This window comes from Scyliorhinus torazame, chromosome 7 (assembly GCF_047496885.1).
Source record: "Scyliorhinus torazame isolate Kashiwa2021f chromosome 7, sScyTor2.1, whole genome shotgun sequence".
NCBI lineage: Eukaryota > Metazoa > Chordata > Chondrichthyes > Carcharhiniformes > Scyliorhinidae > Scyliorhinus > Scyliorhinus torazame.
The window spans coordinates 149,399,034-149,426,636 of record NC_092713.1 but is presented as its reverse complement, the minus strand read 5'-3'; the positions used below and the strand labels follow the sequence as shown (position 1 = coordinate 149,426,636).

At 50.2% G+C, this 27,603-nt stretch overlaps 1 protein-coding gene across 4 annotated transcripts in view; it reads right to left on the bottom strand.

Moving 5' to 3' along the window:
* The window catches only part of astn1 (astrotactin 1), a 4,064,875-nt gene that overhangs the window by 68,841 nt on the left and 3,968,431 nt on the right, over window positions 1-27,603 (bottom strand). For all 4 annotated transcript variants that reach the window (XM_072511608.1, XM_072511609.1, XM_072511610.1 and 1 more), the window contains one exon: window positions 5,177-5,312. In XM_072511608.1, the coding sequence (XP_072367709.1) occupies window positions 5,177-5,312 (136 nt within the window). The remainder of the gene's footprint in view (window positions 1-5,176; window positions 5,313-27,603) is intronic.

Here is a 27,603-nt window from a genome sequence, read left to right as displayed (position 1 = left end):
CCTACGTGGAGTACCCCGACGGCCGACAGGACACGGTCTCCCTGCGGGATCTGGCGCCCGCCGGCAACACGCACACCCCCCCGACACCATCAACCCAACCCCCCCCTTCCTGCCACCGCCGCACCCCGCGACCGCCCCCTTCCCAGGAGGATTGGTTCCCCTCCCCTCAGCACCGACCAAGAATCAAGCCCGAGCTGAAACCGTACGGCTCCTGGAGGCGACAACACTGGTACAAGCACCACCACCACCGCCGGGGCCGAGGCGATCGACACGGACGACCAGACCGCCCGACCGACTCGTGGCGTCGATGTAAAACAAATATGGGCTGTTCACAAGGACATTTTGCTTTTCTTCCTATACCCTCTGTAAATAGTTGCAACAGGACGAAATTGTCCAATACTGTATTGCCATGTGAATGTTTTGTCCTCCCAGGACCAGCCCTGTAAACCCTTACCACCATACGAAGCATCACCCCGCCGGGTTCATTTTTGACAAGGGGTGAATGTGGTAGTATGTATTGGGGGTCATGTGGGACTGGAAGCCCTAATGTCATTGGCTGACAGATCCCGGGTCCTGGTTGGCCGTTGACCTCAAGCTCCGCCCTGAAGGCGGAGTATAAGAAGCCGGAGTCTTCCCCCGCAGGCCAGTTTACTATCGAGTTGCGGGGGAAAAGACACGCTTAAGCCTCATCGATTTCACTCTATTCGTCTCACGGAGTCTTTGTGCGCTACAGATAGACCAGGTCAAATTGAAATCTGCAATATTCCTTCTCAGTGCATATCCACTCCAATACTCCGAGAGCTTAAAGAGATAACTTGCTGGCCGGGACAGCTACATTCAACTCCAAACAGAAGTCACTAGAAATGAGGATCCTTTAATCATTATAATCCTGAACCCAACAGAAAATGTTTTGAGCCCAATAAGACTAATTTGGAACCCCTTTAAAGCTTTAAGAAATATGGCTTGGCTGAATTTTAACACCGCTGGGAAAACCAGGGGCTGGTTTCTCCGCAGCCCCGTGCCGAAATCCCGTTTGGCACAGGGACAAAGAATCAACTTTCACGCCGAAATTGGGCCCGGCGCCAATCTGGCGATTCTCCGCGACCTGTCAATCGGCGTGTTCGCGGAGTTCTCCCAACCGGCCGAGTTCCTGATGGCATGGTTCTAACCACCTATCACCGTTCAGGAACTTCGCATGGTGGCTGCGGACTCAGGGGGACAGATCGGGCTGGACCGATCTTCGGGTGCGCGACCAATCGGGATGAGGCCTACATTTTTGAGCTGCCTCCGCGGTCCGAGTCCGCCATGGCGCTCGGCGCGGCCGCTGGTGGCCGTCGCCGTGAGCATGCGCAGATCCAGAACGGAAGTGCAGGGGCCCGTTTCCACAGCCAAACGGCGTGAATCACTCTCTGTCCCTGCTAGCCCCCTGCAGGTGAGTGAATCGACTAATCTTTTTTATTGGAAACTTGGGAGTGAAACGCCAGCGGTTTTACGCCAGCGTGGAGACATAGTCCCATTTTGGGAGAATCCAGCCACAAGTTTTTTCTCCAAAACAGGTGGCAATTCAGGATTTTGATTCACTTCAAGAGTCACCTCTACGATTATTGCACTTTTTAGATGATCGAGCTACTCATGCGAACCTCCTCAGCACCAGAATATAATCAGATACAGCGTGGTTAGAAGGGTTGGTAGGCATAAAATCCAACGCACTGCACCAGAGTCCAGACCACCAGCAATAGATTCAAATCAATATATGCTGGTTACAAAATGCAGTTAAAATTAAATGAAATAATGGCATTTCAGGCAACTGAACTGGAAATTGGTTCGGCGACAGGAAGTGGGAGGTGTTGGTTAATTCTGAAAGCTCTTGCATCCATAACTCATGTCCACATTTATCCATAGATATTTTAAGCTCAAGTGTGAATGACAGAGGCTGGGATATTCCGCCTCCCGTCGCGGTGGATGTTCCAGAGACGGATTGCCATTGGCCGGCGGGTTCCTCGGTGACCAGCGAGCAATGTTAATAGCCACTGCCTTCGGCAGAACTGGAAGATCCCGCGCCAGCCATTGGTAGCCCACATCCTCTGATCGAAAATCTGCCATGGGGGCGGCAGGGTGGGAGGGAAATCCTGGCCAGAGAAGTTACAATACAGAAATGCTTCTTTGGCTCAACCAAGAAAGAAAAAACAAACGTAAAAGCAAGATACAGCAGATGCTGAAAATCAGAAATAAAAGCATTGAAATAAAAAATAAAAATGTTGGATAAATGGATTTGAAGCATTAACTCTGTTCCCCTCTCCCAAGATGCTCCACGACCTGTTGAGTTTTTTCAGTGTTACCTGTTTTTATTAAAGGAAAACAAGACTTTTATATAGTGCCTTTCACGATCTCAAGCTGTGAAGTTTTATTGAAGTGGCGCATGAAACAACTCTCTCAAATCAGCCTGTAACATCCACTGTTGCAATGAATTGACCATGCCTCCATCACCACACCTCTCTCTCCACTCCCATTTAACTGTGAGCCAAACACGACAACATTAGGAAAGATGATCAGCAGCTTGGTCAAAGAGGTCGATAGGGCAACACGGTTGCACAGTGTTTAGCATAGTTGCTTCACAGCTCCAGGGTCCCAGTTTCGATTCCCTGCTTGGGTCACTGTCTGTGCAGAGTCTGCACTTTCTCCCCGTGTGTGCGTGGGTTTCGTCCGGGTGCTCCGGTTTCCTCCCACAGTCCAAAGATGTGCAGGTTCGGTGGATTGACCATTCTAAATTGCCCTTCATGTTCAAAAAGGTTATGTGGGGTTACTGGGTTACGGGGATAAAGGGGATAGGGTGGAGGCGTGGGGCTCAAGAGGGGTGCTCTTTCCAAGGGCCGGTGCAGACTCGATGGGCCGAATGGCCTCCTTCTGCACTGTAAATTCTATGATTCTATGATTTTACAGAGCATTGTATATGGGGAAACAAAGATGGAAGGTCAGAGTAGTTTAGGGGACCTGAAGGCACAGCCACCAATGGTGGGGCAATGGTAATCAGAGATGCAAGAGGACAGAGTTGAAAGAATATGGAGTTTTCGTAAGGTTTTAGGGTTGGAGGAGGTTACAGAGATGGATGAATTTGAATATCAGGATGTGAATTTCAAATTCAAGACATTGTCTTAAGAGCACTGTGGGGGGAGAGTGAAGGGATTTGGTGTGCAATAAGATATGGGCAGCAGAATTTTGGGCGAGTTCAGTTTCTGGATGACACAAGATGAGTGGCAGCCTAGATCTAACAAAAATGTGGTTGAGGGTCTCAGCAGCACGGGCTGAGGCAAAGATGGAGACAGACGATTTCACAGAGGTGGAAATTGGAAATAGGTGATCTTAATAGTGCAGAGGATGTGGGGTCACGCGCTCAGCTCAGGGTCAAACAGGACAACCGAATGACGTTTTTTGCATCCAATATATCACCTACAAAATGCCGACAAGGTGAGACACCAGCATTAACCAATCCGTTTTGCGCCGTTCAACACATGTTGTATACTTAATCAGGCCAATTTCAATGTCTTTTCTCTTAATGTGTATGCTAGAAAGTAGAATATAAAAGTTTAATTGGATAAAGGGAATCTTCAGTTTATCAACTCAATTCCAAAAAGATCGGGAAAAGAACAATTCAAATTTTATTCATACTATGACTGATAAGGCTGTGTTTGTACCGGAGAAGGGAGAAGTGTGCTGCCGTCTTTAAATTCCTACAATATGATAATTTGATACAACTCAGTGGCTCAGAACTTCCAATTCCCCAGGGGATCGTACCCTGGAGGTACCCCAGAAGATGTGCTGGAGGATACCCCAGAGGTCCCGACGTAAGGACTGCACGGAAATTACCCAGGAAGTTTCAGGATCCGGTATGCAATTATCCTGCACCTGAAGCCAAGCAAAACTCTGATTTAAATCAGAGACTTCGAATAGAAACAAAGATACATAGACAAAATAGGAGGAGGCCATTCAGCCCTTCAAGCCCGCTCCGCCATTCATTATGATCATGGCTGATAATCCAACTCAATAGTCTAATCCCGCTTTTCCCCCCTTATCCTTTGATTCCCTTCACCCTAACTACTATATCTAATTGCTTCTTGAAATCATACAATGTTTTAGACTCAACTACTTCCTGTGGTAATGGATTCCACAGGCTCACCACTTTCTCAGTGAAGAAATTACTCTTCACCTTTGTCCTAAATCGTCTACCCCGTATCCTCAGACTGTGACCCCTGGTTCTGGCACACCCGCCATCAGGAACATCCTTTCGGCATCTACTCTGTCCAGTCCTGTTAGAATTTTATAGGTTTCTATGAGATCCCCCCTCATTCTTCTGTACTCCAGCGAATACAATCTTAACTGACTCAATCTCTCCTTGTATATCAGTCCTGCCACCCCAGGAATCAGTCTGGTAAACCTTTGGTGCACTCCCTCTATAGCCAGAACATCCTTCCTCACATAAGGAGGTCAAAATTGCACACAATATTCTAGGTGTGGTCTCACCAAGGCCCTGTATAATTGCAGCAAGACATCCCTGCTCCTGTATTCAAATCCTCTCGCAATGAAGGCCAGCATATCATTTGTCTTCTTTACTGCCTGCTGCACCTGCATGCTCACCTTCAATGACTGGTATACGAGGACACCCAGGTCTCGTTGCATGTTCCCATCTCCTAATTTATGTCTCCGACACTCCTGGAAGAATTGTTAAACTACTGCTAACTCTCAGGTAATTATAGTTCTAACTCCCCCCAAACCCCTAATTTCTATATCTAACCCCATTGGAACCCCTGACTACTCTCCTAAACTCAAAGCCTAAATACAAAAAAAGCAAGCTTTATTACGTTGACATTTTCCATGTCCCACTTTGGTTCGTCCCATGACCTTTTTTGGATAGGACGAGTAATTTAGCAGCAAAAGAGCCCCTCTATCATGACTGTCTGTTGAGATTTCCCAGACTTAGTCCATGGAAAATCTTTACAACCAACAGTTTTCAAAGGATCGTTATCACATTGGTCGGGAAAGTCTTCAAATGTTGGAGATGAAAGAGGCGTACGCCAACCCATTTAACAGCGAGTCATGGTGCAAGATAAAGTCCTCTCGCCCTTTCTCAGATCATTCTATGAAATAAGCGCTTGTTAGGTTGTGCTGAATATCTACTTACATATATGTAGTGTCAGGCTCCAGGCATCTGATTATCAAAGATATTGAGTTTGACACCTTGTCTGGAACTTTTCCCAACATCACACAGGGAGTCTTGGATCCAGAGGCAATGTCATCTACAAAACTCAGCACTGATTCTGCAGGGAAAAAGATAGTAAAGAATAAAAAGTATTTTTTTCTGATTGATAAGTCCACAGTTCACAAAGCTCAATTTACCAATTCAGCAACAGCAGCCTGAATGACATCACCTGGCATGGCTCAGTCAAGTATTCTCCACTGAAATTATCTTCACAGCAATGACAAATAAAATCAATGTGAAGCAGGTCGTGGCCAGAACTCGTTTTATTAGAGAGGGCCAATTGGTAATCCTAATTTTTCATATTCAAGAAATAAACTAAGGAGCTACAGAGGTATATTTTAAAACAGGAGGGAAATCTTGCCCAGTTCATTATTGTTCACAGCTTTCTACGCTTAAAAAATCTGGGCGAAATAATCAGGGAATTTAAGACTAACTAACGCATTTTAGGCAACACAATCAAGCACAGATGAAACAAACCATTGAACACTACATTTTCCACCGACTGATTAAAAACACGGGGAACTGTGATTGCTTTCAGAGCAGCAAATACTACATTGGCAATGCATTGAGATACAGAGGTTGCTTCAATATTTCATATCAGCTATGTCTCGTACAATCCTTTCTTATGGTGGTCAGACAGTAAATCACACAACCCATCCCAACCTTCAACTGAACTGCCTGAACCACAACATGAATAATTCAGAAAGCAGTCAGGGCAGTTTTGTAGAATTTGCAGCAGAGAACCAGACCATTCAACCCAACTGGCCCAACCTAGAGTTTGTGCTTTGTAAAAATTTAGGCCTACCTTACTTCATCTAACTTTATCAAAATATCCTTTAATTTATTTCTCCCTCATGCACTCACCTAGCTTCACCTTAAACGTGCTTATGCTACTCGCCTCAGCTTGCATCATGCGGCAGCAAGTTCCACAGCATATATCATTGACAGGTTAGAAAACAGTCGATCCCTCAAATTGAAGACAATTTTCTGCAAGATCAACTCCTAACACTGGATAACTACCAGCATTAAAAGTTAAACGAGAACATAGGTAGAATTTTACATGGAGGTGGGGGACAAACGCCTCCACCGAAAAGCCGAGGGTCAGACAGCCTCCGCAAGGCCGGCAATTCCTGGGCTGAGCTTACGGCCATCAGATAGCTACTGGCTAATCAGGTGGCCAGCGGCTCTTTAGCCCCAGCAGCGCCACCTGGAGCTATGTCCACTGCTGGTACAGCAGCCAGTTCCCAATGGTGACTGAAATCGGACTTGGACGTGTGTGGGGTTCACCGGAGCCAGGCTACAGGCTCAGCAATGGTGGGGGGTGGGGATCAGGACGGCAGGATGTGGCAGGATGAGGCAGGGATTAAATCCCACCATTTTTCTCAGAACTGACAGGTATTACAGGTGAGTTGAAATTTAAAGGGAAGCAGAATAAGTAAAAGTAGGATGGGGTGTTCATGATGTTAGTGGAGGGTGCGTGGGTGTGTGGGGGGTGGGGGGGAGGGAGCTGGGGAAGGACAGGGAAAAGTATGTAACAATCACACACAGATTTAAAAAAGACAAGATGGCTAGAAATACGTGCTGACATGGTTGAAGTGCTTCATGTAGGAAAGAATTGAGAGAAAGCAAAGAAATAAAGGACATTTGGATGACAGAGTGTGAGAGAAGAGCTGAAGGGGAATAGTTAAGTAAAACACCTGGCACGGAAAGCTAGCAAAGCAGAACAGACATCAGCCCAGGGGTCTGGTGGAAGATAGAACTAGGTTGGCACCCAGGGTTCAGGAAACATTGTCAGCACAGTTCGCGGGGTCAGGATAGGCACTCGAGAGGCTGATGAGCTGAACTCCACTCCCCACAGACATAAACCGGGTAGGAGACAGAGGCCTTGAGTGCTGTGGGCCCCACCGCCAAGACCAGCCAGCCAGTAAAAAGCTGCCCGACCTCCTCATGGTGGCCAGGATGAATAACCAGTACCGTGTCCCTGGCACTAACCATCGTCCCACACAACCGTAACCACCCCCTACCCCACCTGGAGGGCGACAGACCTCCATATGCCGGCAGTCTGCTCTCACACCACTCTGCACCACATGCCAACAGCCATATCACCCTCCATGGCCAAGTGCCCTGGTTACAAAGGCCACCAGCTGCTCACCCGCAACTGATTACCTAACACTGTGCATGCTTTGTCTCGCCGCACCTCCCCTCCCCCCGGAGAAAGCGGCGCACCAACCGCAGGGAGAGAGATGAGACTGGAGGGGGCCTGCAGGACCTGCGGCCCCCTCACTGTTGCAGAGTGTCGGGCACTGGACCTGATCGGTGGGCCCGGAGAGAGGGCAGTTGCTGAGGCGGAGGTCGGCATCGGGGAACCAAGTGAGCCCCGCTGAGTAGCGGTGTCACTACGGCGCAGGTAGCGCAACCACCATCCCACCTCCCCACCACCACACCACTCCTCCACCAGCCTAACCCGCGATCCAACCATGCGTCATGACTTGTGTCTTGCAAGATCACCTGGCAACAAGGCGGGCACTTTTGGCAACTCCCGCCACCGGCCACAACTCCAGGACACGTTGAAGGACTTGGTGACACCGGACGGCAAACACCAGCCTGTGACACAGCACCAGCCTGGGGAAGACACTGACTTTCTGTCACAGCAGTCTTCAACACCCTCCAACATCCGAGACACTTACCTCGGTTGGGCATGAGAGTAAAGAGGCTCCTGGGGCACTACCTGGTGCGCACCACACAGGTGCAGTTGGACATCAGGGGGAGGGACAAAGCCTCGAGTGGTGGACAATTGGAGGACGGCCCGACCCCAGGGACCAGCTGGCAACAGATGGGTTTCAGGCTTCTGGAAAGGGCGGTCCCATCGATGCAGGAGATGTAGACACAGAGCCGGGGAGTAATTCAGGGCTGGTCAGGTACCATCACGCGCCTGCAGATGCAGTTGGAGGAGTCCAACCACCTGCAGGGACTGGAGGCGGTGATTCTCCGAGCCCGCGCCGGGTCGGAGAATTGTTGGGGGGGGGGCGTGAGAATCCCGCCATGCCGCTCCGACGCCGGGCCGCTGATTCTCTGGCGACCTGAGAATCTGTGCTAATCGGCCTCTTTTGATGCCGACGACAACACTTGGCCGTGATATTGGTGAATCCCGGCCCATGTGAGCTGCCCAGGCCAACATTGTACGAATGGTGTCCGCGATGGAGGCCTGGTGGGGGAGGGGGGGTTGGCGAAGGTATCGGCCATGGGTCAAGGAGGTCCAAGGCCAGGGGAACTCTGTGCGGGCAGTGGCCAAGGAACTTGACAGGCCAGCCCTGTCACAGGCAGCTATGTACAAGGGCCACCTGGACATTGCAGCGGCGCTCAAAAACTTGGTCCAGTTGCAAGGGGTCATGGTTGCGATCGTCGAATGCATTGCCTGGGCGCTGGCTGACGCCTTCTTCCCACCTCCCGCTGGGCTTGTTGGGCGGCCGGCTCTCATCCTCAACGGCTGGCTCCAGTTCCTCTGCGGCAAGCTCTGTGCCTGCAGAGTCTTCCCAGAGCAGCTCCTGCTCGGACAGCCTCAGTGCATCCCCCAGGGCTGCAGCAGCAAGGCAGATGGCAGCCTTTCCTGTTTGGATTCTCAAATCCATTGTCTTCAGCGGGTGAAAGGCAGACATGTTAGCATGGTGCTACCCCCGTGCCCAACCAGGTCCAACAGGCTACACGGTGGCCATGGCCTGCAGTACAGTCCATGCTCTCATATGTACCGCTCCTCCCCCCTCCCTCCTTCCCCATCCCCATCCCCACACCCACTCCCGGCCATTCCACCTGGCACTCTGCCCTCTGCATTGCACTCCTGGTCCTGTTGGTGGCAGGCAACGTGAGGGCATCTGGCCCCAGCACCCAACCCTGCCAGCAGGGGTGCTGGTGGCTGGTGCTACCCATGCCAGTGGCACACTCACGAACCCCGTCCGGCACCCTCCTGTAGGGGCTACTGTGGGTATTCCACTTGGGTGGGTGGGGTTTGGTGTGGTGGAGTTGAAGGGAGGGGTTGGGGGTTGAGGTGGGTGTACCCATATGGTCTGTTGAGATGGGTGTACCCATATGGCCATATGCACGGCCATGGTGGGCAATCAGAGGGGCGCGCAGCAAGATGGCTGCATTGCAGGCCACAGCAATGGCGGTCCATTCCCGGACACCTGGTCCCGAGGGGACACCCGAATCCCACAGCCCATCCCCTGGTCACCCCCCCCCCCCCCCCACCACACCCCTCGGCCCTGGATAAAACATCCCACTCTCCCCGCAAAGCGAGTCATGCCAGCGGCAGGACCACCAGCCCAAGGTTGGTTCGATTCCCAGCTTGGGTCACTGTCTGTGCAGAGTCTGCACATTCTCCCCGTGTCTGCGTGGGTTTCCTCTGGGTGCTCCGCTTTTCTCCCACATGTCCCGAAAGATGTGGTTGTTAGGTGAATTGGACATTCTGAATTCTCCCTCAGTGTACCCGAACAGGCGCCGGAATGTGGTGACGAGGGGATTTTCACAGTAACTTCCTTGCAGTGTTAATGTAAGTCTACTTGTGACACTAATAAAGATTATTTTAACCTACCTCCTCCCTCTCCCTCAGCAACCAGTGTGCCTGTTTCCTGATTTTTAAAGCCACAACTAACCTCGCTGATGCGCGATTCTCCGCCTGGTCATGCCTCGCGATTCCAGCGTCGCTCGACAGAGAATCCCACCCAGTGCTCCTTGAGTTTCTGTTGATTTTCATTGGGACAGAGGCCAAAGTGGGAATGGGGCAGAGGATTGAAGCGGCAAGTGACAGTACACTGTGGGCCACACATGGACAGAACAGACATGTTTGGCAAAGGGACCACTTAACCTTACATTTAATCTTTCAAATCTAATCTGTCCATAGATCAATGGCAATGCATACATAGTACATTTAAACATCCAACTAGATATTTAGTCCACATGTTCAGTCTCATTCAAGGTCATGAAGATTCATATCTCAGTGCACATTTACTGAGACCAACAGTTAAGTCCAGGCACTCAGACATACACACATATCCTGGCAAGAGAAATATACGCAGATTTACAAAGACACAAATATTTAACTATCTATTAACTATCCATTTCTAACTAATGCATTCGCACATGAACACACATTGCAATCAAGACTGAGTCACACATCGCCATGCCACACTGAGCGATGACCAACATTGTGAGTTTTACAGCAGGGGAACTGGATATCTAAGAAATTTATTGATTCTGTGGAAAACCATTTTAAATCATTTCACGACCAACTTGTAACTTGTAAATATGTCATGGACTCTTATTTATGTATATGTGTATTCACTCCATGTCAGCATCTTGTTAAGTTTGGATATACTAGGGTCTCATAAACTCTTGATATGTCAGCAGCTCCTGGGCCCAGTACCCGAGTCTCATTTCATCCCTCAGCTGCCTTAGCCTAAAGATGAAAGTCTATTATCCAGACTCCTGCTGCCACCCAACGCCATGCTGAGATTATAAAAAATGATTTATGGGATGTGGGTGGGTGGCGCTGGCTAGGCTCGCATTTATTGCCCGCCCCTAATTGCCCAGGAAGTGAGTGGTTTGCGAGGCTTGTTCAGAGGGCAGTTAAGGGTCAACCAACTTGCTGTGGGTCTGAAATCACATGTTAGCTGTTAGTGAATCAGATGGACTTTTATGACAAATTGACAATTTATTACCATTTGACTTTTAATTGCAGGTCTTTTATTGAATTCAGATGTCAACATCTGCTGTGGCGGGATTTAAACCTGGATCCCCCCCATGTATCACCCTGAGTTTCTGGATTACTAGTCCAGTGACAATACCGCTACAGCACCGCCCCCCCCCCCCCCCCCCCCCCGCCCCCCCCCCAATGACTGCTGATCTCAGTTATGGTGACAGTCAGGTCCTTTATTCACCTGGAAGGGCATGGCCAACCTGGAGTTCTTCGTCACACTACTACCTAATAATCTCTATTGCATACACTGACAAAGGACAGGGTCTTGCGGGCAGGGACAACAGGTGCATGGGAACATGTCCATCTGCAAGTTCCCCTCCCAGTCATATACCACCCAGTCTTGGGAATATTCCTTTGTTGCTGATGTGTCAGAATCCTGGAACTCCCTGCCTATCCCTGGGTTCGAGGCAGCGGCTCGCTTTCTCTCGGACAATTAGGGTCAGCCAATAAACACTGGCCTTATTGGTGGCGTTCACATCGTTCTCCCTGTGCCTGCGTGGGTTTCCCCTGGGTGCTCCGGCTTCCTCCCACAATTCCCAAAAGACATGCTGTTAGGTGAATTGGACATTCTGAATTCTCCCTGTGTGTGTCCGAACAGGCGCCGGAATGTGGCGACTAGGGGCTTTTCACAATAACGTCATTGCAGTGTTAACGTAAGCCTACTTGTGGCAATAAAGATTATTATTATCCATCCTGTGAATGGGTAAAGCAAAGCTCCCTTGATTTTGCTACATTTTTCTGGGTGAGAGGTAGGTCTTGCATCGAAACACAACTGTCTCGACTTGAAAGTATCAGGTACCACCTGATCAGATGGTCAGTCAGTATGAGCTTCGCAGGAGGTGATGGCAGAACAACCTTTGGGCAAATTGCTCACAATATTTGCAATACCTGGTGTGAAAGTGAGCAAGTTATTTGCTGTTTTGTGGAGTTTTCCACATGTGCTATTAATGAGAACAATGTGTACAGGCACCACACAAAACAGCAATGCTTCACATACTGTTAATTCCCTTTGATGCAACACTAGACCATTGTGTTGCGCTGATTGGCTTACACTGGGGTCTGGACATGCGATGCGAATTGGCCACAGCCTCCAGTCCCCACCTGAGAACAATAATGCATCAATAACAGTTCAATAATCAATTCAGAGTTACATTTCATCCTTTCTCAAACACCAGTGTTCCATCAGCAGCTGCACATCATCTGCGAAGAACTGTTGCTTTAATTTTTGAAACAAAGACACAGTTATGCAACAGTAGTAGAAGCTATGCTTATATTTAACCGCACTACTTGAAAAACTGCAAGGGCTGAAGTCAATTTGAGACAGCTGACAGTTGTTTTCCCCAGATCGTTGACTCTCAGGTGGTGTTAGTAATTTTGAACGAAGCTGCCACCTACAGACAAGATGCTGCAGTTCCATATAAAGATTTTGGTCTCTCTCACTTATCCCACCTATCGCAATCTCAGTCGCATCCCGCACTTTCTCGCCCACCAATTACTCGTGTTTGTTTTGTGTTTGTCCTTCTGTCCTGTTGACCCTGCGCCTTGTAGCCATCTGAGATGGCCACCTGCAAAGGACCACGGGAATTATGGCCAACCCAGGACTCAGACAGACTTCTGTGTATTTGAAACGCAGATGACTAGAGCTGATCGAAACCCCCACTCGTTTGCATTTTAATGGCCCATTTCCCCAGAACAATAGGACTGCACTCAAGAAACCGATACAGTCACAGACTGATCGGCGCCACTCCCTTTACTCAGAGAGCCCAACTGCCAAGGTCAATGACCGCTAAGGACCCACCCAGCCACCAAGGCACCCGCCCCTTTATTGGCCAAAATCGAAGGCAGTGATCAAAGCCCTGTCGAATTATTGCGTCCAAAATTAAGGACCGCCTTAAAGAATGCGAAACTCAGAAGGATAAAAAGGAACACAGCCATGTGTTCTGCCTCTTTTGGACCCGGCCTGTGCCAGCCTCCTTTAAATCTGGCCTGTGCCAGCCCAACTGCAGCATAACAACCAGACAGTCAAGTTCAAGACCAACGATCGCTACCTGACAGTTGAGCCCAGCAGAGACAGAGCCACTTCTTCAAACCAGCCATGTGATCAAGATAAAGGACTCATCCACTTGCACAGTGCCAGTCGCCTGAAGTTAAGTATAGGTTATTGTAGTGATAGGTGTAGTTTAACTTGTAGTGTAGTGTATTTGCATGTCGAAGTAACCCTTGTGTGTAAATAAACCATCTTTGAACTTGAACTGACTAACTAGTTGTGTGGTAATTTGACCGATATATGGGAAAGCCTTGTGGTTCAGTAAGAGAAACAGAAACACCCACAGTATTGGCGACGCTGTTGGGACATAACATCATATCATAAAAAGAGCCTCAGTATAATTTTTGGCGACTCTAAAGAGCAACATTATTGGTGACGCTCGTGGGATAGTATTCCATTAAATTGGCAACAACCTCTTTGAACACCTAATTTCCCTACCTGTTTCTCTTACTCCTGTTCCGATCTTGGTCACCTACCCTTTTTGCTTCAAACTTATCTATCTCTTCGGTTCCATCTCCCACAGTTCTCTTGTTTCGATCTCTCATCTCATTCCACCCTCATACCACTCGTCTCTCTTATACTCTGATTTTTTTTCTTTTCTTCGCTCACTCACCATTCTGATCTTATTTTTAGGTCCTTTTTCCTGCCTCTCTATCGCTCCCTCTTAATCTCGGTATCCATTGCGATAGCTCTCCTGCTCATTCTTTCTCTCTCTTTTTCTTCAATCTCCCCTACTCTCCTCCAGCTACTTGTCTGTCTGGGTTGGATGGGTTTCCACAACAAAAAACACTGGTTTCATGGTTATCAATGGGCTTTTAATTCCAGATATTTTATTGATTTCAAATACCACCATCTGCCAAGGTGAGATTTGATCCCAGGTCCACAGAACCGGGATTATTAATCCAGTGACAATACCACGCCACCTTCCAAACCCACAACCATGATGATCTAGAAGGACAACGGCAACAGACATGTGGGAACACCATCACCGGGAATCTACCCTCTAAGTCACTCAACATCCTGACTTGGAAATATATCGTCATTCCTTCACTGTTGCTGGATCAAAATCCTGGAATGCCCTAACAGCACTGTGGGTGTACCTACACCACATGGACTGCAGCGGTTAAAGAAGGCAGCTCACCACCACCTTCCCAAGGGCATTTAGAGATGATCAGTAAATGCTCCCAGCCAGCAACACCCACATCCTATAAATAAATAAGACAGTAAACAAAAAATAGAACGGTATGGTACCCTGGTGACTGATACGCCCCAGTGTCTCAGCAAAGAGGCCACATCTTTGCGTGTGGGCTTTGATAATGAAACACGAGGAGACAAAATGTGAACAAGTTCTCACCCATTACTGACAGCTTACATCATCAACGAGCACAAACTGGACTATTTAGATCTCCAAGCAGAGTCAATATTCAATTGGATGTTGTCCTACATTTATGTGATAGGGAACTAAATTGGACACTTTGTTCATTTTTTCACTTCATATAATGTGATACCAGACAAGTATTATTTGATCCCAAAATGCTAATAAGTTAATGGGATGGATTTTACGGTGATTTTTACATTTGCACTTGTCCGTCTTATGGGCTGTTGCAAGGTACGGTCAGTTGACAATTTAAACATTGTAGCATCCACTACAAGGTCTTGGTACAAGCTGATGAATTGCCCCCACGCTTCGTGGAAGCCTTCTTCCGACACTCAGAGGATGTATTTGATCATCTCGGTCATGATATTCAGATAAACATCATTGTGCAAACACACATACACACTGATCAACGGACCTATCAATACACATGCAACATCACAGCCAATCACAAGCAAGAGCACATGCACTATAAAACGGGGAACACCACAGTTCCCGCTGATTCCAGCAGGAGACAGCTCAGGGCACAGAGCTCACAGCAAGCCACTCAGACATGCACCATGTGCTGAGTGCCTCTCTAGGATAATGTTAGGGCTGGGTCCACAGGTTAAAGGGTAAAGAACGAACCACAGTCCTAAGTTTACAGATGTTGTTATTGATAGTAATAAAACAGAGTTGTACCATCTGCAACCGTGTTGGTTCGTCTGTATAGCGGAACACCCAACACGACATAGTACCAGGATTGGAACCCAGCAACTGTGAGGCCTACCTACACATCTTCAGGAATCCGCTATCCTGCGCCATGGACACTATCAGCCCGCCGCAGCCGCTCCAAATCGCTGGAAACCTCGGCGTCAACTGGAAGCTATTTAAACAGCGCTTCCAGTTCTTCCTAGAAGCCACAGAAAGGGAGAATGCATCGGACACCAGGAAGATCGCCCTCCTCCTCTCCACGGCGGGGCAACACGCCATCCACATCTACAACTCCCTGGTGTTGGCGGACGGTGAGGACAAGACGAAGTACAAGACGGTCCTTCTTAAACTCGAGCAGCACTTCAGCATCAAGGTGAATGAGAGCTTCGAGAGGTACCTCTTCCAGCAGCGCCTGTAGGGTAAGGATGAGCCTTTTCAATCTTTCCTGACACACCTCCGTATCCTTGCGCAGTCCTGCGGTTATGAGGCCACCTCCGATTCCATGATTCGGGACCAGATAGTTTTTGGGGTCACCTCGGGCACCCTACGCCAGCAGCTCCTCAAAATTAAGAGCCTCACCTTAGCCACCGCCATCGAAGCCTGCGTCCTCCATGAAAACGCGACCAGCCGGTACTCCCAATTCCAGGCGGCCGAATCGGCACGGCAGGGGTCCTACGAGGCCGAGCGGGTCCAGTCGATTGAGTTCCTCCCGGCCTGCGGCCCGGACGAGGGCGGCCATTTCGCGCGCTTTCCGCGGCCTCCCGCGCTTGTACGCGCCAAAAGAGACGTCGACGCAGAGGGACGCGACGCAGGCGCGCTCTACGCAGGACCGAACTGAGCATGCGCAATGGCGCAACGAACGCCATGACGTCACGACGTGCGGCAACTGTGGATCCGCACATTTAAAGCGGCAATGTCCAGCAAAGAATCGACAATGCCTCCGCTGTGGCAAGATGGGCCACTACGCTGCTTGCTGTCGAACAGCTCAACCTGCTAACGCTCCCCAATTCCGCCAGCCTTGCAGGGACGTGCGGGCCATTCAGGCTCCATACACCGAGTCATACCCTGACGATGTACAGACCGGTGATACCGACGACCGGGAAGCCTTCTGCGTCACGGTCATTGACAGGAACCGGGGGCGTCATTCTCCGACCTCCCGCCGGGTCGGAGAATGGCCGTTGGCCGCCGTGAATCCCGCCCCCGCCCCCGCCGAAGTCTCCGGTACCGGAGATTGGGCGGGGGCGGGAATCGGGCCGCGTTGGTTGGCGGGACCCCCCCACTCAATTCTCCGGCCCGGATGGGCCGAAGTCCCACCCAGAAATTGCCTGTCCCGCCGGCGTAAATCGAAGCTGGTATTTACCGGCGGGACCAGGCGGCGTGGGCGGGCTCCGGGGTCCTGGGGGTGGCGCGGGGCGATCTGACCCCGGGGGGTGCCCCCACGGTGGCCTGGCCCGCCCCCACGGTGGCCTGGCCCACGATCGGGGCCCACCGATCCGCGGGCGGGCCTGTGCCGTGGGGGCACTCTTTTCTTTCCGCCAACGCCACGGCCTCCACCATGGCGGAGGCGGAAGAGACTCTCCCCACTGCGCATGCGCGGGAAACTGTCGGCGGCTGCTGACGCTCCCACGCATGCGCAGCATTTCCGCGCCAGCTGGCGGGGCAACAAACGCCATTTCCGCCAGCTGGCGGGGCTACAAATGCCATTTCCGCCAGCTGGCGGGGCGGAAATCCCTCCGGCGCCGGCCTAGCCCCTCAATGTTGGGGCTCGGCCCCCAAAGATGCGGAGCATTCCACACCTTTGGGCCGGCGCGATGCCCGTCTGATTGGCGCCGTTTTTGCCGCCAGTCGGCGGACATCACGCCGTTGGAGGAGAATTTCGCCCCGGATGTCCCCAAGCAGGACCCACCAGCCAATGCCAGTGAACAGTGTTAATCCGGGTGATGAATGGTGTGCCACCCTAACGGTCAACCCAAATTCGTCGCCGACCTACTAGGCTGGACTTATGAGCCTGTTTGTACATTGAACTCACTAAAGTGTTATGCCACAATGTTAATATGTTTCTCTTTTTGTCGTTACAGGAGTTCGTTTTTGATGTTTGATGATTACACTTGTTTTGTTTATGGTACAACCTCGTTGCTATGTTGCACCTGACACCTTCCTAAGTATATAGTTTAGCCTCATGTACATGTAGTAGATATTGCACACATACATTCAGCTGCACTCAGTACACATCTCTATTTATTACCACATAGGCACATATTCTTGTAAAAAAGGGGGATGTCATGATATTCAGGTAAACATCATGGTGCAAACACATATACACACTAATGGACAGATCAACGGACCAATCAACACACACGCAACATCACAGCCAATCACAAGCAAGAGCACACGCACTATAAAACGGGTAACACCACAGTTCCCACTCATTCCAGCAGGAGACAGCTCAGGGCACAGAGCTCACAGCGTGCCACTCAGACGTGCACCATGTGCTGAGTGCCTCTCTAAGATAGTGTTAGGGCTGGGTCCACAGGTTAAAGGGTAAAGAACGAACCACAGTCATAAGTTTACAGATGTTGTTATTGATAGTAATAAAACAGAGTTGTACCATCTGCAACCGTGTTAATTCGTCTATATAGCGGAACACCCAACACGACATTCTCCAGATTGAGAATTTCCAGCCAGTCTGTAGCTGTGGGTGGTGCTGCTGATTGTCAGCCGAGCAGAATTCTCCTGCGGGCGGTTAAGGAAGCAAATGCAAGAGCGTTGGCTCTTTTCCCCATGTGAAGCTCTGGCTGGTCCTTGACCCCAAAAATTGCCTCTCTCGGGCATGGTTCCACCCTCACTCCCACAACCTTGGACATCGCGTCGAAGAAGGCTGTCCAAAACCCGACAAGCCTGGGGCATGCCCAGGACATGTGGGTGTTATTGGCCAGGCCTCCCCAGCACCGTTCACATTTGTCCTCTACCTTTGGAAGAAACCTGCACATTTGGGTTCTAATCAGGTGGGCTCTGTGTACCACTTTAAACTGCAGGAGTCTTGTCTTTGCGCAGGAGGTGGTGGAGTTAGCCCTACTTAGTGCTTCACTCCAGAGTCCCCACTCTACTTAAATTCCTGGTTCATCCTCCCACTTCTGTCTTGCACTGTCCAGTGGTGCTCTCACCCTTTCTAAAGGTCATCCGTATATGTCCACGCAGATTCCTTTTTCCACACTGCCCACGTCCAGTAGCTCCTCCAACATTCTGAGTCTCGGGACTCTAGGGTACCTCGTCGTACCTTGTGGAGAAACTTTTTGATTTGTAAATGTCGGAGTTCGGTAGTTCCAGTCTCTCCGTCAGCTCTTCTAAGGTCGCAGGTCTGTCCCCCCGACAGAAGTCCCTGATCACTAACGTCCCCCTGTCCTGTCTCCACCTCTTAAAGGTGGCGTCTAGCATGACTGATGGGGACCTCTGTTTTCCACAGATGGGGGCCATGGTGGACACCTCAGTTAAGCCGAAGTGTTGTCTCATCTGGTTCCAGGATGTTAGCGTTGTTGCCACCATTGGGCTGGATGTGTGTTTTGCTGGCAGGGATGAGAGCGCTGTGCGGTGAGGGTTCGGGGAGTCGTTTCCATGCAGGGGGCCTCCTCCAACCTCACCCATTCTGTGTTCGGTCCCCTTACCCATCCCATCACTCTCTCGACTTTGGATGCCCAGTGGTAGTACTGCACATTCGGGAGGGCCAAGCCGCCCATGTTTCTTCTCCTCTGCAGTGTAGTCTTGGGGATTCTTGGATTCTTCCCCCCACCCCATACAAACACCATAATCATTTTATTTATTCTTTGGAAAAAGGCCGTGAAGTTAAAGATCGGTATGGAACTAAACAGGAAGAGGAATTTTAGGCAGTACGTTTATCTTGATCGTTTGCACCCTCCCTGCCAGGGAAACCGGGAGCGTATCCCATCTCTGCAGGTGCTTTTTAACTTCCTGACTGATCAGATTCCATTTGTGGATCCGTGTCCAGTCATGGGCTATCTGGATCCCCAGGTAGCGGAATTGTTTTGGGCTATTTTAAATAGGAGATCTTCCAGCTCTGTCCCTCCCCCATTCGGGTTCACCAGGAAAACCTCACTTATGGCCAGGTTGAGTTTATAGCGTGAGAACGCCCCAAACTCTTCCAGGAGGTTCATGATTTCTTTCAATCCGTTCTGCAGGTCCGAGATGTAGGGGAGCAGGTAATCCGCATAGAGCGAGTCTCTGTGCTCTCTGTCTCCTCTTCGGATACCCTTCCAGCCTCTCACGTCTCGCAGGGTGATCGCCAGCGGTTCAATTGCCAGGGCGAACAGAAACGGGTACAGCGGGCATCCCTGCCTGGTGCCTCTGTGCAACTGGAAGTATTCAGAGCTGGTGGTGTTGGAGAACCTCCGGTGGCAGCCATGGAGTGAGTGGCCACAGATTTGGCCCCTCCCGCTCAAGGTGTTTTTTTCGGTCCTTTTCCCCATTTACAGGGCAGATGTTTTGGTGGAAAAAAGTGTAGAGGTGGTGGAGGAAAGTTAAACTCCACTGGTGGGGCTGATGTATGGATTCACGGACCGCAAGTGGGTCGAGAAGGAAGGAGCTGTTGGATTCTTTGTGCGCCACAGGTGAAGATGGCGGAGGGTAAAGGGTCAGCCCTGCCTGTCCTGTGGTCAATGGAGCAGCTGGTGGACTTCTTAAATGAGAAGTTCAGCCGGCAGAGGAGGGAAGTCCAAGAGGACCTGGCTAAGGTGGTGGAGCCGCTGAAAGTGGGGATCAATTGGTGGAGCAGAGCCTGGTGTCCCAGGGTGAGGCTATTCAGAAAGTGGAGGGGGTGGCGGGGGAGCATGAGGTGCAGCTCACCTCATTGGGATCGGGATGATTTCGGAGACCCAGAAGCGGCTAAAGGAGAAGGTGGAACATCTGGAGAACCGTCCCGGAGACAAAATTTAAGAATTGTAGGGATGCCGAAGGGAGCGGATGCTCATATGTAGCCAAGATGCTGGAGAAGCTAATGGTGGAGGGGGCCTTCGACCGGCCCCTGGAGGTCACCGGGCGCGCTGATGAGGAAGCCGCAGGCGAATGAGTCGCCGAGGGCTATGGCAGTGCAGCTCCGCCGATCCCTCGACAAGGAGAAGACTTTGCGTTGGGCCACGCAGCGGAGGAGGTGCACCTGGGAAGGTAATACGCTCCGGGTGTATCAGGACCTCGGAGTGAAACTGGCCAAGAGGAGAGCTGGCTTCAACCGAGAGAAGGCTGCCCTCGTTAAAAAGGGAGGTGAAGTTTGGGTGTTGTACCGGGCCCACCTCTGGGTGACTAATAACAGTCGAGAGCATTATTTTGGGACACCAGAGGAGGCTATGGAGTTTTTAAGAGACAATGGACGGGCAGGAGAGGGAGGACATTGAACTGTGGAGGAAATGTGAGAAAATGTTGGTTCTGTCTTTTCGTTTTATTGCTTTTGGTTTGTTGGTTAGGGAGAACCTCTCTTCTTTGAGATGTTTTGTTTGGTTCTGTGGCAGGATGTTTGGGGAACGTGGAGGGTGCGTGCACCTTTCTCTTATTTCATTGTTCTTTGTGCTATGGAGGTGTGTGAGTGGATCGGAGGGGAATCAGTGGGGGTGTAGGAGCTCCCGGGCTAGCTGGGTGGGCTAGTTAATGGGAGCACAGTGGGGGGTGAGCAGGTGGTTAGTGTAACAGAGGGGGATGGGAATGTTTTCTTGTTTAAGGGAGGGGGAGGGGGGGTTGCTGACAAGGGTGTGGCTGTTGTGGAGCAGCAAGAAGGGAGGTGGTGGCAGTGGACATCCGAGGGCGGGCCAGGAAAGTGACGTGATACGGGATGGGAGCTGGCCCAAGAAGGGTGCTTGGGTGATCTGCAGCAGTGGGGGAGGCAGGGTGCCTCCCAACCAGGTTGGTCACATGGAACGTGAGAGGGATGAATGGGCCAGTTAAACGGTCACGTGTATTCACGCATCTGAGGAGCTTGAAAATGGACGTGGCCTTTTTGCAAGATAGGCTCTTGAAGGTGAAGACTCGGCTAAGGAAATGGTGGGTAGGGCAGATCTTTCATTCAGGATTAGATATGAAGACGAGGAGAGTGGCGGTGCTGATGAACAAGCACCGGCATTTGAGATGGGGAATATAGTGGCAGATTTGGGAGGGAGCTTCGTGATGGTGAGTGGAGGGGATGTCAGTGGTCTTGGTGAATGTCTATGCCCCAAACTGGGGCGATGCTGAGTTCATGAGGCGGATGCTAAAGAAGATCCCGGACCTGGACTCGCACCGGCAGGGGTTCGCAGATATAATGTCCAAGGTGCTGAAGGTGAAGGTGGCCCCGAGTCCAGGAGTGGTGATATATGGAGTGCCGGATAACCCGGGAGTCCAGGGGGCGTGAGAGGCCGAATTTTTGGCCTTTGCCTCCCTGCTAGCCCGGAGACGAATTTTGCTGGAGTGGAGGGACTCGGTGCCCCCGAAGCCAGGGGTGGATTAAGTGATCAGGCGGAGTTCCTGAGACTGGAGAAAATTAAGTTCGCCTTAAGAGGGCCGATTTCGCATGGTTGAACATGGCTCTGCGCTTTGTCAGATCTGCCCCAGTCTCATGGTACACTCGTATTTTTTGTCCTTCCCAGCTGTTAACCTCTGTCTGTCTTGACAAAGGTTAACAGCTGGGAAGGACCGCAGGATATTCTCCTGATATCTGTGTAGTTGGGCGATTATCGCCCTTCGCTGCTTCTCAGCCTTGGGCTTCGGTCATAGAACATAGAACAAACAGTGCGGAAGGAGACCAATCCGTCCATCGAGTCTGCACTGACACACTTCAACCCTCACTTCCACCCTATCCCCCTAACCCAATAACCCCTCCTAAACTTTTTGGACATTCAGGGCAATTTAGCGTGGCCAATCCACCTAACCTGCACGTCTTTGGAGTGTGGGAGGAAACCGGAGCACCCGGAGGAAACCCACGTAGACATGGGGAGAATGTGCAGACTCCGCACAGACAGTGACCCAGCAGGGAATCGAACCTGTGACCCTGGCGCTGTGAAGCCACAGTGCTAACCACTATGCTACCGTGCTGCCCCAAGTCGGAGTGACTTGTGTGCCCTGTCTATCTCCGGCAGCTTGGGGAAGCTGTCCCTCCTGACTAAGTTGCTCAGCATCTGGGCCACATAGTCTGTCGAGTCCCTGCCCTCGATCCCCTCTGGCAGGCCCATGATTCGGATGTTTTGGCACAGAGATCGATTCTCCTGATTGTTGACTTTCACGCTCAGGCTCCCCTGGGTCCCCACTAATTTTTTATTTCGGTCTCCAGAGCAACAATCCTGTCGCTCTGGTCCATCGACGCCTTTTCAAGCTCTAGGTTCGTCTTCTCCTGAGCTTCCGGTTTCTTCCCCATTCCGTCGATCGCCGACTGCATGGAGACCATGGCGACAGACTGCATGGTGACTTCCTCCACCGCCACTTGAGCACCTCTTGAATCTCTACTTTAATTGCCTCTCTTATCGTTGTCAATTCCTTTGTTGAGAATATCTTAGGGGGAGCGAGGGGGCTGATGGGGCGTGAGGCGGTTGTTGGCTCATCAGTCTCCCTCTCGTGGCAGGGGACCCCTCGCTTCTAGGGTCCGCCAGCTCTCTTGCTCGCTGCTTCTGACGTTTTCCTCCACTTCTACCTTCTCTGCGGCCTCTTGAGCTCCCATTCGCTGGCATGCTGCACCTTTCCTCTTCTTTCTTGTTTGTGGATAAAATGAGTCCGAATATTCGGGCTAAATTCATCAAAAAATGCCTGTTTTATTGTATTCTGGCGGAGAGCCACCCGATGTCCGACTACTCAACGCATCCCTGTCACCGGAAGTCAAAAGTTCATTTTCGCTACCAGAGATGCTGGGTGGGATTCTCCGTTCATCCAGCCGTGTGTTTTTCTGTCGCGCGCTGTTCGCTGGTGGTGTGATTCTATCTTCCCGCTGCTTGTCAATGAGATTTCTCATTGTAACCACACCCCCTGGCGGATGTGCGCTGCCGGCGGGAAAATTGAATCGCAATAACCGGAGAACTTCAGCCATTGCTTGGTGATAATTTAGATGCAGCATGCCATTGAAGGGGCACTAACACTAAATGGACAAGCCCAACCTTAATTCTTCAGCAAATTCAGTGAGTATGTATGAGAACCAAGAATCAGGGGAAAGTAGCCGAGGCGGGGGAGGGAGGGATAGTCCCGGTGGGGTGGGGGGGGGGGGGGGAGGGGGGGGATGATAGCAGCTAAACTTAATAGAAAAGAAAGGTGAACCACAGGAGATGGGGAGGAGGGGAAAGGGGGCAGAAGTGGGGGGAGGGGGGGGGGGAAAGAGGGAGGAGACAGGGAACAACAGAGGGGAACCAGTGAGGTGGGGGGGAGGCAAGGGAATGACAGCTGGAAGGAGGACACGGGAAACGATAACAAACTTAGAATCTACAGGAGCAGAGAACAAGGAAAATCCGGGTGAAAGACAGGACGAACGACTGAAGCGGAGGTGATCGCGAGAAGGCAACAGCAGCGAAAACCGTCCAGGAGAAGCAAACGACAACACCAACATAGAACATAGAACATAGAACAATACAGCGCAGTACAGGCCCACGATGTTGCACCGAAACAAAAGCCATCTAACCTACACTATGCCATTATCATCCATATGTTTATCCAATAAACTTTTAAATGCCCTCAATGTTGGCGAGTTCACTACTGTAGCAGGTAGGGCATTCCACGGCCTCACTACTCTTTGCGTAAAGAACCTACCTCTGACCTCTGTCCTATATCTATTACCCCTCAGTTTAAAGTTATGTCCCCTCGTGCCAGCCATATCCATCTGCGGGAGAAGGCTCTCACTGTTCACCCTATCCAACCCCCTGATCATTTTGTATGCCTCTATTAAGTCTCCTCTTAACCTTCTTCTCTCCAACGAAAACAACCTCAAGTCCATCAGCCTTTCCTCATAAGATTTTCCCTCCATACCAGGCAACATCCTGGTAAATCTCCTCTGCACCCGCTCCAAAGCCTCCACGTCCTTCCTATAATGCGGTGACCAGAACTGTACGCAATACTCCAAATGCGGCCGTACCAGAGTTCTGTACAGCTGCAACATGACCTCCCGACTCCGGAACTCAATCCCTCTACCAATAAAGGCCAACACTCCATAGGCCTTCTTCACAACCCTATCAACCTGGGTGGCAACTTTCAGGGATCTATGTACATGGACACCTAGATCCCTCTGCTCATCCACACTTTCAAGAACTTTACCATTAGCCAAATATTCTGCACTCCTGTTATTCCTTCCAAAGTGAATCACCTCACACTTCTCTACATTAAACTCCATTTGCCACCTCTCAGCCCAGCTCTGCAGCTTATCTATATCCCTCTGTAACCTGCTACATCCTTCCACACTATCGACAACACCACCGACTTTAGTATCGTCTGCAAATTTACTCACCCACCCTTCTGCGCCTTCCTCTAGGTCATTGATAAAAATGACAAACAGCAACGGCCCCAGAACAGATCCTTGTGGTACTCCACTTGTGACTGTACTCCATTCTGAACATTTCCCATCAACCACCACCCTCTGTCTTCTTTCAGCTAGCCAATTTCTGATCCACATCTCTAAATCACCCTCAATCCCCAGCCTCCGTATCTTTTGCAATAGCCTACCGTGGGGAACCTTATCAAACGCTTTGCTGAAATCCATATACACCACATCAACTGCTCTACCCTCGTCTACCTGTTCAGTCACCTTCTCAAAGAACTCAATAAGGTTTGTGAGGCATGACCTACCCTTCACAAAACCATGCTGACTATCCCTGATCATATTATTCCTATCTAGATGATTATAAATCTTGTCTCTTATAATCCCCTCCAACACCAGATCCATTCACGTATTGCACTCTGTAATTGTTCTGTAATTGTTTCTCCGGCACCCAAATGTATATGTACTCCCCAGTTTCCCCCCCCCCCCACAAACAGATGCCTACCTATGTGATAAAAACATTGCCAATTGTACAGAGCTGCTGTTGTTGAGCTAGCGCATAATACCCTACCAGTTATTTTATTCTAACTTTTTTGTTGTTGTTTGTTTTGTTTTTTGTGCGTGTTCCCTTCTCTTCTATGTATATATATGTGTGTATTCTATTTTGTGTACATAACGGTAAATATACTTTGTTCAAAAATCCAATAAAAAAACATTTTAAAAAAAAGAGTATATATGAAAAAAGTACAGGATAATCAAATTTTCAATGCATTTCAATACCATCCCATTTTGCAAGAGACTGTGATCACACCACTTCAGAAAGAGTAAGGAAATTCAGATAACAACTTCCCGGTATCCAGGGTTAACTGACAATGTGCAGACACCAGAAGTTACTGTATGATTGGCACACACATAGAATGGTGAACACATTTAACTTCACCATTAATTATCCTGCAAAGAGGCTTCCAGTGGCGGCATGTCGGAGAAAGTCACACATTGGGTGGCTCCTGCTCGAGGCTTTATATTATAGAATTTAACGCCTGGACCCAGGGTCAATTTTTCAACAAATAAGTGCAGGAAGACATAAGGAAGGAGGAGGATGACCAAAAAGCCAAAAGAATGGTGTGACGAGACACATTGATGAAGGTCAAGCAGTGGATGTGGTGTATATGGATTTCAGTAAGGCATTTGATAAGGTTCCCCATGATAGGGGTAGGGTTCTGAAAGTTAGGGGGCATGGGATACAAGGAAATCTGGCTGTCTGGATACAGAATTGGCTGGCCGAAAGAAGACTGCGAGTGGTAGTGGATGGAAAGTAATCCGCCTGGAGGTCGGTGACCAGAGGTGTCCCGCAGGGATCTGTACTGGGACCTCTGCTCTTTGTGGTTTTTATAAATCACTTGGATGAGGAACTGGAAGGGTGGGTTAGTAAGTTTGCCAATGACACAAAGGTTGGTGGAGTTGCAGATAGTGTTGAGGGCTGTTGCAGGTTACAAAGGACACTGACAGGATGCAGAGCTGGGCTGAGAAGTGGCAAATGGAGTTCAACCTAGATAAATGTGAAGTGATTCATTTTGGAAGGTCAAATTTGAATGCTGAATACAGGATTAAAGGCAGAATTCTTGGAAGTGTGGAGGAACAGAGGGATCTTGGGGTCCAAGTACATAGATCCCTCAAAGTTGCCACCCAGGTTGATAGGGTTGTTAAGAAGGCATATGGTGTGTTGGCTTTCATTAACAGGTGGATTGAGTTTAAGAGCCGCGAGGTTTTACTGCAGCTTTATAAAACCCTGGTTAGACCACACTTGGAATATTGTGTCCAGTTCTGATCGCCTCATTATAGGAAGGATGTGGATGCCTTGGAGAGGGTACAGCTGAGATTTACCAGGATGCTGCCTGGACTGGAGGGCATGTCTTTTGAAGAAACGTTGAGTGAGCTCGGGCTTTTCTCACTGGAGCGAAGAAGGAAGAGAGTTGACTTGATAGAGGTGTACAAGGTGATGAGAGGCATGGATCGAGTGGATAGCCAGAGACTTTTCCCCAGGGCGGAAATGGCTGTCACGAGGGGACATCATGTTCAGGTCATGGAATGCACTGCCAGCAGAGGTGGTGGAGGCTGAGTCATGAGGGACATTTAAACGACTCTTGGACAGGCACATGGACAGCAGTAAATTGAAGGGATGTAGGTTAGGTGATCTTCGATTAGGATAAGTGGTCTGCACAACATCGTTGGCCGAAGGGCCTGTACTGTGCTGTACTGTTCAAATGCCACCATAAAGAAGGGGGTGAGTGAAGGTTCGCCGTCGAGCAAAAGGGTTTGCCCAGCAACTGGAAAGATGGCGGAGGCTGTGTCGCTGGGTGGAGCCGCACTTTCACGGCATAAAAGATGGCCAAGGTGGTGGTCGTGGAGTTTGAAAAGCAGTTCGCAAAGCACATGGAGTTAATGAGAAAGGAGATGATGGTGGCAAATGAAGGTGCTGATGGAGGAGGCGATTGCCCCGGTGAAGGCGGAGGCGTCGAAGATATCAGCCGAGGTGCGGGAGCAGGGTGAGAAACTGAAAGGGAGTAGAGGAGGCCTTGTCACAACACAGCAATCAGCTCAGCTTGATGGGTGAGGAGCTGCAGAGGGTGGTGGGGGCCAAGAATGGTCTGTGAGTGAAGGTGGAGGACCCGGAAATCAGAACTAGGCAGCAAAATCCAAGGATTCAGGGCCTCCACGAAGCGGTCCCCGGAGGGTCCGAGGCCGACTGAGTAATTTGCCAAGATGCTGGCGGGATTGTTGGGGGAGGGGGAGGATCCCTCCTCGTACGAACTGGATCGGGTTCATCGGTCGCTGAGGCCTAAACCAATGGCAAATGGGCCGCCAAGCGCAGTGATTATTTGTTTCCATAGGTACCATGTGAAGGAGAAGGTCCTGAGTTGGGTGAAGCAGAAGCGGGAGGTTCAGTGGGCTGGAGCGGTATACGTATATACCAGGAATTAACTGTGGAGTTGGCGAGGAAGCG